General features: G+C 35.8%; 1 protein-coding gene across 1 annotated transcript; it reads right to left on the reverse strand.

The window, feature by feature from the left end:
• Positions 1–3,991: 3,991 nt before the first annotated feature.
• On the reverse strand, positions 3,992–5,995 carry LOC148160237 (phospholipase A2 inhibitor and Ly6/PLAUR domain-containing protein-like). Its single transcript, XM_088004658.1, has 5 exons — positions 5,884–5,995; positions 5,492–5,605; positions 5,259–5,411; positions 4,908–5,015; positions 3,992–4,804 (listed from the first exon to the last, which is right to left on the reverse strand). The coding sequence occupies exons 1-5, from the start codon at positions 5,927–5,929 to the stop codon at positions 4,578–4,580; spliced, it is 648 nt and encodes a 215-aa protein (XP_087860784.1). The 5' UTR covers positions 5,930–5,995; the 3' UTR covers positions 3,992–4,577.
• Between the last annotated feature and the right edge of the window lie 7,417 nt (positions 5,996–13,412).

The following is a 13,412-nucleotide window of genomic DNA, read 5'->3' on the forward strand; positions in this document are numbered from 1 at the left end:
GGGTTGAGGAGGGAAGAGCGTTGTGTTTACATATCTTCAAGGAGATTGAAAATATGCAGCCCTTCCAAGGCCACACGGGAAAAACCAATTCAGATACAAAATTTCTTAGGTCAGGAAGATTATAAATTTCAATCTTACCTAAAGTCTCTCCGATACACCTCAGTTCCCAATCATCCAAATTAGTTTGGTCGTTCTACTGAACCAGAATTAGCAACTTCTCAAAGATCGATTCCATCCCATTAGTGAGTTTTAGAGTCCTCGTCTCTGTCCACACCAATAGTCTGAGTGTTCGCTAGTTCGGCCAAGTCCGTCACAAATTTGTCGATAATCTAGAAATCCACAAGCTCCAAACAGCAGAAATCCTGTTACCATGAATAAATCCAGGGTGAATCCCACTGGGTGTGTCCCCGCAGGACAAGATGGCTCTCCTGTGCCCAGACTTCTCGTTGAAAATTTGATCAATTGCATTGAGAGATCGGTTGACCAGATCCATAATTTGTAGATTTGGATGATGTCCAAAGAAAGGCTCCAAAAATATAGAAAAAGACAGGACAAAAACAGAGCAAGCAGGGCAGGTATGGGCAGGGAGGGAGCAGAGGACAAAACCACCTGCCTTCATCGAAAGCAAGAGAGAAAAGTCATAAAACATATTTTGAAAAGTCAAACATAACATATTTTTTATATCATAAAACATAAAAAATACATAAAAACATATTAATTAATTCAATAGAAAATAGATCAAGCAAGCTCTTAGGAAGCTAGGAGATGAGAAGCTAGGAGATGAGAAGAAGACCGACGTAGATGGGAAGGAGGCGCATGATGAGATGATGGGCTGAGCAGGTGGAAAGAAAAGCGTCTTCCAGTTTACACCAGGGTTCATTACAGTGCATTTTATGCTTTATGTTTTAATGTCAATGACTGATGATTACAGCTCACAGATTTTAAAATGAACATTATTCATTGTTGTTGCTTTAATCTTACAGAAGAATAAATCTAATGTCCAGTGAAACCAGTTTCCTGCACTTTGCTGCAGTTAGAGAGTAAAACAGAGGTGTGAGCCATGTGCCATTTCAAGACATTTGTGAGCTTTAAGCACAAATACTCTGTTTGATCCGCAAAACAACAAAAAGATCAGAATTTACAGGAAAAACAACATAGTTTTGAATATTTATTAGCAAAGCTTCATGATTACATCTTGTCATGTTGTCTGGTTGTTTATTTATTTAGTTTGAACCTTGAATAATTCAAATGCTATAGAAACAGCAAGTTCTTCATAAAAACATTACTACATGTTAAGCAACATGAATATCTTGTTTTGTTTAAAAAGAGATCAAACAGAAAGTTTTTACATATTTCAACATAAAATGCTTATACCATACCATACCATACCATACCATACCATACCATACCATACCATACCATACCATACCATACCATACCATACCATACCATACCAACTTTATTTATAAAGCAATTTAAAACAACCACAGCTGATACAAAGTGCTGTGCATTAAAACCCAACATAATAATAAAAAAAAAAAACTTTTACAGATTAAAAACAAACAAACATACAATTTAAAACTAGATCCCGCTGGAGCTCAAAGCCAAGTAAAATAGAACGGTTTTAAGACGAGCTTTAAAAGTGGACGGTGAAGGGGCCTCTCTGACCTGCAAAGGCAAGTCGTTCCATAACTTAGGACCCATGACAGAGAAAGCCCTGTCCCCTCTGAGCTTCCTTCTGGATCTCGGTACCTCCAAGAGCAGCTGATCTGCTGACCTGAGAGACCGATAAGGTATGTATGGGTGAAGAAGCTCAGAGAGGTAAGCCGGGGCAAGATTATGCAGTGATTTAAAAACAAACATAAGAATTTAATGAATCACAAATCAAATAAATGTTTTGCATAATCAGAAACCCATCTGCACAAGCAACATGATGGGTAAAAATCCTCAGCACAGTCTTGAAAAGATGCTTATAAATGTTGTTACATTTGGGCTCAATGTTCAAGAGACCAAAGAGAAGCTTGGGGAGGACGCGGCCTCTGGACCCTGAGTCCATTAGAAAACTTGTTATAATGGCAACTTTCAAGGTGTGAGATTTGTTCCACCATATTTCTGGAAAAATATTGGCCATCTTCATCCATTTACAAGAAATAACTGGCAGATATTATTTTGAAAAATCAAATCAGAAGCGCATTAAAAATTCACCTGTTTTTGTTTTTGGGACTAAAAGGAAGTGAATAGTTGCAATAAGAATCATTTTTGCATTTTGGTCCAAAACATACAATACTCATTTCAACAGTTTGTGTTTTGCTTCTGAAATTTGCATGAAAAGATTTACAAAATGGTAAACAAGAGCTTATTTGTTTACTGTAACAAACATGTATGTTACAGTCTAAACTAATGTTTTTGTTAGATATTAACCACTGAGACATTTGAACAAAGGTGGTTTTTACCTTATTTCCTCCAATGTGGAAAACCATTTCCATATAGAGGAAATATTTATTACAATGTTTTGTATGTATCCATCATCATCCTCAACGATGTTGTCGGGTTGTTTATCTTTGCAGATTTAATAGTTTGAACCTTGAATTATCCAAAAGTCATAGAAACAGCAAGTTATTTAAATAGAAACCTTATTTCATGTTAAACAACATGAATATCTTGTTGCTGTTTTGCTTAATAAAACAGATCAAACATAAAATGTATTTCTGATATGGGCTGGACCGTCGCTGCGATGCAGGAACGCCAAGATGAAGCTTGTAAATCTGATGAAAGACAAACCAAAAGGCCTAGACAGACTGCAGCTTAATGTTAGCTGTAGTGATGAGAAACCTGTTGCTGACAGTGAAAGAAGACACAATAAAACTTTAAAGTCGGTTTTATTCTTCACCAAATCTCATTGTTTCAGACACTGAGGGGTTTTGGTCTGGTGAACAGACCTGGGTGGTCCACAGAAGGGAAAATGGGTGAACTACAGCTGTCTAATTATCAACGTTAAAAATAAATTTTTATCAGATGGACCAAAATATAAAGTGGAAATTTTGGTATTTTAAGACCAGAAAATTTAAATAATTGGTAAATCTCTTCGTACCTTATCAAGTCCACAGGACCCCACAGTGCTTCATACTACAGTCATTCACCCAAACACTCACATACTGGATAGTAGCCACAGCTGCCCTGGGTATTCTGCTGCCCCACCAGAAGGCAGGTGTCCTGCCCAAGGTCACAACAGCAGGAAGAGGGTTGAGTTGGGATTGAACCAACAACACACCAACTGTGGGGTGAACTCCTGGCACCATAATGTCACCATCACCCCAATTAAATAACATAATTACAAAACAACAAAATCAAGCAAATTTTTCCAGATCAATTTATTTTGAAATAAAACTTTCACAAAAACTGCAGGTGTGTTTCTGTGTCTGGTGAATGTTTGGTTAAAACAAGTTTGTTCTTCATTTGGTGACAAATAAAACTGATCCCACAAGTTTTATTCCACAAGTAGGAATAGAAATAATTCATGATAAAATTACTCAAGTGAAAGTAAAAATTACATTTATGTCTTTATGTAGATTTATTTGGGATTAATCTTTGCTTTGAGATCTGTTTCATGGTATCTTGAAATCTATTTCGACCGAGCTCCTAATGGGTGTCTTACAGAATCAGATAGTATTTTGCAAAGATTAGTAGTTCTTCAAGGCAAAAAAAAAAAATCAGAATTGGGTCACTTCAGACTGCAGTGTGAACGTCTCCTTAGAGATGGATATCACAAATATCGTGTTTTCTTTTTACTCAGCAGCATTCATGCTTTGGGGCTAAAGAGGCTGCACCATGTAATAAAAGCCATTCAGTTATCTTAAAAAAATCACCCACATCTGTCTCCTTTTACCCACTAGCCTTTCTGTTCACATTTGTTAATAATTTCAGTTAGTGTTTCTCAGTTGCATCAGTTTCAAAATAAACATTTAGAATCAGAAAGGTACTGGACACATAATTATTTTTAATTCATTTATTCAGCAAGATTTGTTTTTAGTTTACAACAGCAATAAAATATTGATGATGTTCACAAAATTTTGCCTGGTCTTATATTAGTGAATTTACAGAGAATAAGTTAACAGGAAAAAACCCCAGATTTATTAAATTAATTATGCTTTAAAAAGTTTGTAGCAATGCAATAATTTCAATGAGCTAATAAAGTGAGACAGCTATTTTCTCTCTGTGTGACTCTTTCTCAGTTGAATTTAGGTTAGATCTCCATTCAGGCTCTATAATCTTTTTAATTTTAAAACAAAGAAAATGAAAGATGTTCATTCCACATTTATAACATCAAGTCATTTTGTTGTTTCAAAAATAAAAACTTAGCATTGCAAAGCTACTGAACCCAGAATGTAAAAAGAAAAAAAAAGTGTTTATTGAGGAAGATTATTTTAGTATACAACAATAAAGTATAGAGGATGAAGTTAATTCCAAACTTTTGCTTTGCTAACCAAATTTTTATAAAATCAGATAAAATTATCACATTTATTAAATAAATTGTGATTAGAAAGAAAACATGGCAGCAACGTAGTATTTCCTATGAGCTAAGAAAATAAGCTAGAAAACAGCAGAGGCACCAACAGGAGCAGCAGGACAGGACTGGCACTGCTGGCGCTGTTGCAGTGGTCGCCCTGGCAGCAGCTCAACTTTGCTCCAGTGACCTGTCCAAGAACCCGTGAAGCTAAGTGAGTCACCAGTGAAGCTGTCTTATTTAAGCACACTGCCTTAGAGGCACATCCCTTCGTCGTCAGACTTACTCCTTGTACATTTCCTGTGAAAATGAAAATAGTTATGATGTGAGTAACACATTTGCATCTGATCTTAACATTTTTCTGAGGAGAAATATGAAGCATGCACACATGTTGGCGTCTTACCTGTTACTTCGACACAGTAATTTTCATCCCCTGTACAGTTAAGGGTTTTCATGCAGTTTTGTCCCACACAGCTGAAACACTTTTTGCCATTTGGAGTGGACTTGTTGTCTAAGATACAAAAATAGTTATTCAGTTGAAAAGAAATGAAGCTTTATTATAGTTTTTTCTTAAAAGCTTTCATTTTGTTGTCACCAACTTGTTTCTCCTAAAATATATGCAGATGAAGCTAGAATCACAAAACTAAGTGTATTCTGGTTTTAACTCATTTTTGAATTGGATTAAAAAAGCTTGTGAGTGCTGCAAATTCAAATTATGCAAAGTATTGAAAAATACAATCAGGGAATTAATTACCAGGTTTTGGGTAGTCAGTTTGATTGTTGCAGAGGTCTCCATTGCAGCAGCTGCTTTTTTGCAGCCATCTATGAAATCCATTGTTGATTGAGAAGTCAAGACACAGTTCAGCCTTCATGCAACTTTTGACATTGAGCTCAGAAACCTCATCACCTGTGATCAAAGAACACAAATTTTAAAGTGGGTTAGTCACAAACTAAGAATCATCAACTGGAAAACTCATACATACGTACCTTCAATTGTGGTTTGTGTTGCTGTTAAACAATGATCGTTCTGTGAGGAACATTTAGATTCCCCAAAGCAAAATCCATAGATGCTTGATGAACATTTACATTTCAGGGTGTCAGCTACTTAAAACAAAGAGAAAATAAACTTTTATTATCAACAAAGTGTGAAGGAAACAGGGATATTACATTTGATCTAAATGCCAAAATTATTTTCTTTACCAAGACAAAATGGCTGAATCATGTCAGCACAAAATACAGAGTGAAGGAAAAGGTTTAGCAAGAAACGCAGAAATTAGATTATTATTGCAGTTTTTAATGGGAGAGAAGGAGAACAGTTAAGTTTAATGAAATCACACTAAATGATTCTACAATAATATTAACCGTAATCAAAAACTTGCCTTCCGGTAGAAACAGCAGCCCAAGCAACAAAGTGAAGAGGAACATTTTGCTGGTGGATTACAAGTGAGTTATAATTTTCTCAGTTTAAAATATATATAGAAAGTTTTTCTGGGAGGGGCTCTACTCTCAGCTTTACACCTCCCCTAACTGAGCAGATCCTCGTTTGTGATTGGCAGATTTGTAGTGTATGCAAAAAGAAAGCACACTACTAGCCAATTAAAAACAGGCCTTGCTTTTTTATTGTCCAATCACAGCATTGTAATATAAGGAAATTGTCATATAACATGTATGATTCTCAGAACTTGTTTGGTAACATTTTGGATGTTTGTTCAGATTTTTTTTATAAGTGTGATGACGATAAACTGCAGTATTTATGTAAGTATTGTAAAAGAACATGTTAAATGTTTCTGTTTGGTAACACCAGACCGACCAATCTCCAGCATCACTTACACAAATTTGAAGTTTAAGGAACATTTATAAGAAATTGAACCACTACCTGAGGTTTGATACTTACACTTAGACTTATAAACTACAATTAGGTGTTCATAATCAGAAAGGCCTTTGACATTAAAATGCTGTTAACATTCCTATGTACTTAAATTCTATAATGTAAATAAAAACACAAAAGGGAATTGAAGCACATTTACTGAATTTACATATTTGTCAATCAATTTTAAATGATTTAGTCCCTTTGAGTTTAACAGTAACTTCAGGCTGCAATCGCATTTCATTAGACAGGAAATGGTCCTCAATCACTTTCTGGCAGGAAACCCCCCCCATATTTTTGGCATTTTTATGGCATGACAGAACACATTACCAGGGTTGTCAAACTCCAGTCCTCAAGGGCCGCTGTCCTGCAGTTTTTAGATGTGCCACAGGTACAAAACACTGGAGTGAATTACCTCCTCCTTGTGTAGATCAGTTCTCCAGAACCTTGCTAACAACCTAATTATTCTATTCAGGTCTGGTGCAGCAGAGGCACATCTAAAAGTTGCGGGGCAGTGGTCCTTGTACATTACATAAGACTACCTGTGGTTCAATTTTCCGAATTTAGCTAAATTATTAGAACCGTCCAGCTAAAAAACAATTAGAAAAAATATTTTATTTTTACATATTCTGTTAAATTCATCATAGGACAGTGATAACCGAATGGCTCTAAATCCGAGAAAGCTTAGTGCAGCTAATCTGCAAGAAGAACACTTTAACATGACCCTTTGCACATGACGTCACTCTCTTTGAGACTGGTTTCGCTCCGCCATGATGGACGTCAAAACAACCAATGGACTCCTATGAAGCCTGTCAAAAACCACACATCCGGTAGCCTAGCATCGCTTATATTTAATTCATTTCACCCTAAAAATGGTCATTTGTGCAGCCAACCGTATGTGCGAGGTGGGCTGCACAAATAAATAATGGGGAAAACCGAACTTGTCATTTTATTGTAACTTTTAACGAGGTAAGATACGGAGGAGATGGATAACAGCCGTCAATAGTAATGACTGTCAGTCATTTTTTTGCAGTATCTTTGTAATGAAAAGTTTTCATCTTTTGGTATTCCAGATATTCCTTAACCCTCTATGGCATGACTTTTTATTTTTTTTGGGAAAAAATATTTTCCTGCATTCTTTGGGAGCTTGTTGGTTCCTAATTACATATCAATCATAAAATCGGACCCTGACACCTCCCGGAACCGGATTTGGGTTTGTTGCCTCAGGGCAACATTGAGCTACAAGGGGTCTAAACCGCCAGGTTTTCTACAGTGATTATGAGAAATGAAATATAAATCAAACAAAAACTATATTCATAAAAAAATTTTTTGACAAAAATAAATCAGACATGGTTCCAACTCACCAAATATAAAATAAACAACTAACTTTCATTAATGAATGGTACATTTGCACAAATTACTAAAACGAGCATTTGTGTGTTTGTACATGTGTATGTTTGGCAGAGTTAGAATCACTAAGGATGTTGAAATTAGTCTTTTTCCCCATTATATGTTAAACATCAGGAAGGAATTGCTTGCTGATGTGAAAAAAAGTGTGTATCACATTTTTGGCACTTGATTATTGGTGTACCTGGGAATCACCGTCTGTTTATCTGATTATCTATGGGTTATAGTGACCAGATTCACATCAGTGACAGGACTTAGGGCTGCAGGTTCTTTTTTTAAGAGTTTGTAGTTCTGATTTTTTTGGTAGAATTTGAGTCAAGCAAAGGACAACATTTCCATCAGCTCCCATATCTGGTAGATTTGGTGGTGGTTCGGCTCGCCCTGTGTAGGTTGTAAGGAACACCATCTGCACCAGCCATATGAAGTACCCTACAGACCCGTATATTTGGGTTTAACAGGTATTGCTTCAGTCTTTGCCTGCCTTGGAATAAGTACATTAGTTCATTGATGACCAGCTTATCACTCTTTGGGACTGAAGTCGGTTTTGAGGATAAACAAACAATGAAACAGTGGTTTTACAGTGGATCCTCATGTTTTCACTGGGAATGACCCCAGTTTATGAACCATGCACATTTTGTCCATGAAACGATCTTGCATCCATCTCCTGTTGCTGTTAGTCAATAATAAAGTAAAAAAAATGGCTGTGATAATTATTTTGTAATCAATTGAATATCATCACATTAGAATAATACTGTCTGAGCAAAAGGGCCCTAAATGCGCAATGTTGCCCTGAGGCAACAAACAAAAAAACACAGTTTTAGTATATAAATTATAAAAAAAATTGTCTTGAAAGGATCTATAATGCTTCTTTACATACTCACAGATATGAAAATATTTTTAGTTAGGGTGACCCAAATTTAAACATGAAGAAAAGTGATGTATAACTTACAAGTAGGAGGCAAGGTGTAGCATGCACCTCCGCTTCATAAAAAGGACTGCTCCTCTTCTAAGTAAACGGTCACATGAACCTCAATACCTCTTTTATTTGGAGAAAAATATGTCTGGATGTATTTTAAATCATCAACCCCAAAAATAAAATAAAGGAGCAACGTGAGGTACAGAAATGTGGTTTGTTGCCTGAGGGCAACGCCATGCCAGAGGGTTAATAAACATGTTACTGATATGCAATTCAGAAATACCGAAATTTCCTCTTAACTTCATATTTTGATCCATCTGATAAAAATGTATTTTTAACGTTGATAATTAGACAGCTGTAGTTCACCCATTTTCCCTTCTGTGGACCACCCAGGTCTGTTCACCAGACCAAAACCCCTCAGTGTCTGAAACAATGAGATTAGGTGAAGAATAAAACAGACTTTAATTTTTATTGTGTCTTCTTTCACTGTCAGCAACAGGTTTCTCATCACTACAGCTAACATTAAGCTGCAGTCTGTCTAGGCCTTTTGGTTTGTCTTTCATCAAATTTACAAGCTTCATCTTGGCGTTCCCGCATCGCAACGACGGTCCAGCCCATATCAGAAATACATTTTATGTTTGATCTGTTTTATTAAGCAAAACAGCAACAAGATATTCATGTTGTTTAACATGAAATGGTTTCCATTTAAATAACTTGCTGTTTCTATGACTTTTGGATAATTCAAGGTTCAAACTATTAAATCTGCAAAAATTTAGTAGTTGTCACCAGACAACATGGCGAGGATGATGATGGATACATACAGAACATCAGTGGCGCAACTGCACATTATTCAGGTGGATGCGAAAACCTAAATCAGCCCCCCCCCCCCCCCCTCCCGAGGCGAGGATACGTTAAGGGTGAAACTCGCGCTAGATTCACCTCATTATGTGCATAATTAATTTAGGCTTTGGTCAGCAAGGACAGGTCATTTGTTACAAATTAAACTGAGACATTTGTACACAGGTGACATTAACTTTCTAATGACCTTTCCAGCTTTCCAAAGACGGCCAGGATTAGAATGAGAGTCTTCAGTTTTCTTCTTGAACATTATGATGGTTCAGCGCTCCCATCATATCTATACCTGCATAATTGTTTGAACAGATGAACGCGGCTCTTTCAAGTAGCAGTTAGTTGTTCCCAAGGATGAACCAGACTTATGCAGCTGCACATTTCTCTTCCTGATACTTTGACTGATTTCTTCTGAGCTTCTCATTGCGTCAAACAAGAAAACTTTGTGTTTTAGATGTTGCCTTTAAATAAATTCACAGGTGCGGCTCCAATTAACTCAAATGTGTCAGTCAATCAACCTGAAGTTTGTGGAAGGAAATGTTTGACCCAAGTAAGAGAAAGTTATCTGTGATACTGACCAAATGTATGTAAACTTTTGAGTAGGAGGAAAGTTACAAAACAATTTCTAAAAACTGTTTTTGCCAAGTTTTCTGGCATTTAGCAAATATAAATAACTTAAGATGTGATGATAAAAAAGTCATCTTTTTATTTGTTTTGTGTAAATATCTGGTTCTAACTGTACGTGTTGTTATTCAAAATTGAAAACCATTTCCTCAAATGGTTTTCCTTATGGTGGAATTTTTTATGCAAATTTAAGAAGCAAAAAACCAAACTGTTGAAATGAGTTTTGCATGTGCTGGATCAAAATGAAAAAATTATTCTTATTGCTACCAGACACTTCCTTTTATTTTTTGATCAAAGTCTTTTTATTATTTTTACATAAACCACAAAAAACACTGACGAAGACACACACAGCAGAAATAGACACTTCTGTTTAGTCCCCAAAAGCAAAATACTACTAGAAAAAAACATGTGGAAACAGGAGGATTTTGAATGCATTTCTGATTTGATTTAAAAAAAATAATATGTAGCAGACCCACCCAAATGAAGGATTTTGGCTTTACTGATGAACAGCCAGATTTATTTAAGTAAACCATAAGTTTCACCGTAAGAGCTGTATCAAACACAAACACAAAAAGACAGTGTGAGCTACAAAACACGCTCTTACAACCGTAACATTTAAAAACTGACAATAAAGTTCACTACTAAAGTATCAACTCTGGTTCAAAAACTATAGCCTATTCAATTGCCATAAAGCAATTTCACAATTCCAACCGATCATTATTAGAAATATCTTATTTACAAAATGAATATACCTTGTGCCTCTATCAAGGGGGTCACTGATAACAAGATACATTTTTATATCACTGTTGCACTGATCTCCCATTCCTTCTGTTGCCAAGCTGCCGCTGCACAACAAAAACACTGGAGTCCTCTCCTCAAAATAAAAGCATTAAACCAAATGCCGGAAGTCAACCTTATACTACACAAAACAAAATGAAATAAAGGCAACAAGTATGGAATACAACAAATAAGGAGCTTAACCTGGGGTTGTTTACATAATACATGCCATTTATTTCTTTAAATGGATACAGATGGCCAATATTTTTCCTGGAATATAGTGGAACAAATTTCACACCTTGAAAGTCGCCATTATAAAAAGTTTTCTAATGGACTCAGGGTCTAACTCAAGCCTGACTTAACTCAGGAAATTGATATTTCTTGAGTTACGATAATTAAATGTTATGATCAGTGTTAGTTTGCATGGTGCACAGGTGAATCAGTTCAACGGAGCAAAGACTCTCTGCTGCCAGGGCGACTGCTGCAGCAGCGCCAGTAGAGCCAACAGTAGCCCAAACAGTGGTCCTGATGGGGCCACTGTTGTTTCCTGTCTTATTTTTGTAGCTCATGGAAACAACTGCAATGCTGCCATGTTTTCTTGTTAACCATATTTCTTTCCTAAATCTGTTCTTTTTCTTTGAGCTGATTCTCTATAAACTGTGGAAAACTAAAACCAAGCAAACTTTTTGTAATTAACAACATCCACAATGTTACATTATTGTTGACAAATAAAGAAAATATCTTCCTGAATACATGGGTCAGCCTCTTTTGCCCCATTAGCACGAATACTGCTGAGTAAAACGAAAACATGACATTTATAATGTGCTTCTCTAGGCTGCGTTCACACTGAAGCCTGAAGTGACTCAAAACTGATTTTTGTGCCTTAATCCAACCGGTGTCTGATCTTTTCATGACAGTTTGAACACAAATCGTATTTTTTGGAAAGCGACTCAGGCTTCTTGGTTATGTGGTTCTGAATCCGATACGTATCAGATCTTTTCAGACATGACCTGAAAAGAATTAGACCAGAGAATACTTACTTATACTTATTTAGCCTGAACTGGAGTATCTAGTTTGTATACTTTGGATCAACATTATTAGATTATTTTTCTTCTTTTTCTCTTTAATTTGGTTTGTTATATTGTTTGTATATCCTTTTAATTCATGTAAAACACTTTGAACTGCCTTGTTGCTGAAAATGTGTTTTATAAATAAAATTACCTTAACTTACCTCTTCCATAGTTTTAAATTAATTTAGGCTTTGGCCAGCAAGGATACTATTGATTACAAATTAAAGTGACTTTTCTTGTTAGATATCAGGCACTGAGACATTTGTACACAGGTGACATTAACTTTCTAATGACCTTTCCAGCTTTCCAAAGACGGCCAGGATTAGAATGAGAGTCTTCAGTTTTCTTCTTGAACATTATGATGGTTCAACGCTCCCATCATATCTATACCTGCATAATTGTTTGAACAGATGAACGCGGCTCTTTCAAGTAGCAGTTAGTTGTTCCCAAGGATGAACCAGACTTATGCAGCTGCACATTTCTCTTCCTGATACTTTGACTGATTTCTTCTGAACTTCTCATCGCGTCAAACAAGAAAACTTTGTGTTTTAGATGTCGCCTTTAAATAAATTCACAGGTGTGGCTCCAATTAACTCAAATGTGTCAGTCAATCAACCTGAAGTTTGTGGAAGGAAATGTTTGACCCAAGTAAGAGAAAGTTATCTGTGATACTGACCAAATGTATGTAAACTTTTGAGTAGGAGGAAAGTTACAAAACAATTTCTAAAAACTGTTTTTGCCAAGTTTTCTGGCATTTAGCAAATATAAATAACTTAAGATGTGATGATAAAAAAGTCATCTTTTTATTTGTTTTGTGTAAATATCTGGTTCTAACTTTATGTGTTATGTTATTCAAAATTGAAAACCATTTCCTCAAATGGTTTTCCTTATGGTGGAATTTTTTATGCAAATTTAAGAAGCAAAAAACCAAACTGTTGAAATGAGTTTTGCATGTGCTGGATCAAAATGAAAAAATTATTCTTATTGCTACCAGACACTTCCTTTTATTTTTTGATCAAAGTCTTTTTATTATTTTAACATAAACCACAAAAAACACTGACGAAGACACACACAGCAGAAATAGACACTTCTGTTTAGTCCCCAAAACAAGATCTTTTCAAGACTGTGTTGAGGATTTTTACCCATCATGTTGCTTGTGCAGTGTTGTAGGCAAGGAAGTTACAATTTTAATAAACTTTGCTGAGGCGAAGCAGCCAGCATACAATGTTACACTTATACACAGAATCAGAGGAGTTTCTGATGATCCAAAACATTAATCTGATTTGTGAAGGAGTTTAGGTGGAAATATGTACAAACTGTTATTTTCTGTTTGATGTCTTTTTAAACAAAACAAGATATTCATGTTGCTTAACATGTAGTAATGTTTTTATGAAGAAC

This window comes from Poecilia mexicana, unplaced genomic scaffold (assembly GCF_051168715.1).
Source record: "Poecilia mexicana isolate PSO_F unplaced genomic scaffold, ASM5116871v1 scaffold_3, whole genome shotgun sequence".
NCBI classification, from domain to species: Eukaryota; Metazoa; Chordata; class Actinopteri; order Cyprinodontiformes; family Poeciliidae; genus Poecilia; species Poecilia mexicana.

What these genes read in the sequence shown, in the direction of transcription:
- LOC148160237 (XM_088004658.1), bottom strand. Translation starts at nt 5,929, where the DNA reads ATGTTCCTCTTCACTTTGTTGCTTGGGCTGCTGTTTCTACCGGAAG. An exon ending in AACACAAACCACAATTGAAG is followed by an intron (nt 5,412 to 5,491) that starts GTACGTATGTAT and finishes CTTTGATCACAG; the next exon opens with GTGATGAGGTTTCTGAGCTC. An exon ending in TTACTGTGTCGAAGTAACAG is followed by an intron (nt 4,805 to 4,907) that starts GTAAGACGCCAA and finishes TCATTTTCACAG; the next exon opens with GAAATGTACAAGGAGTAAGT.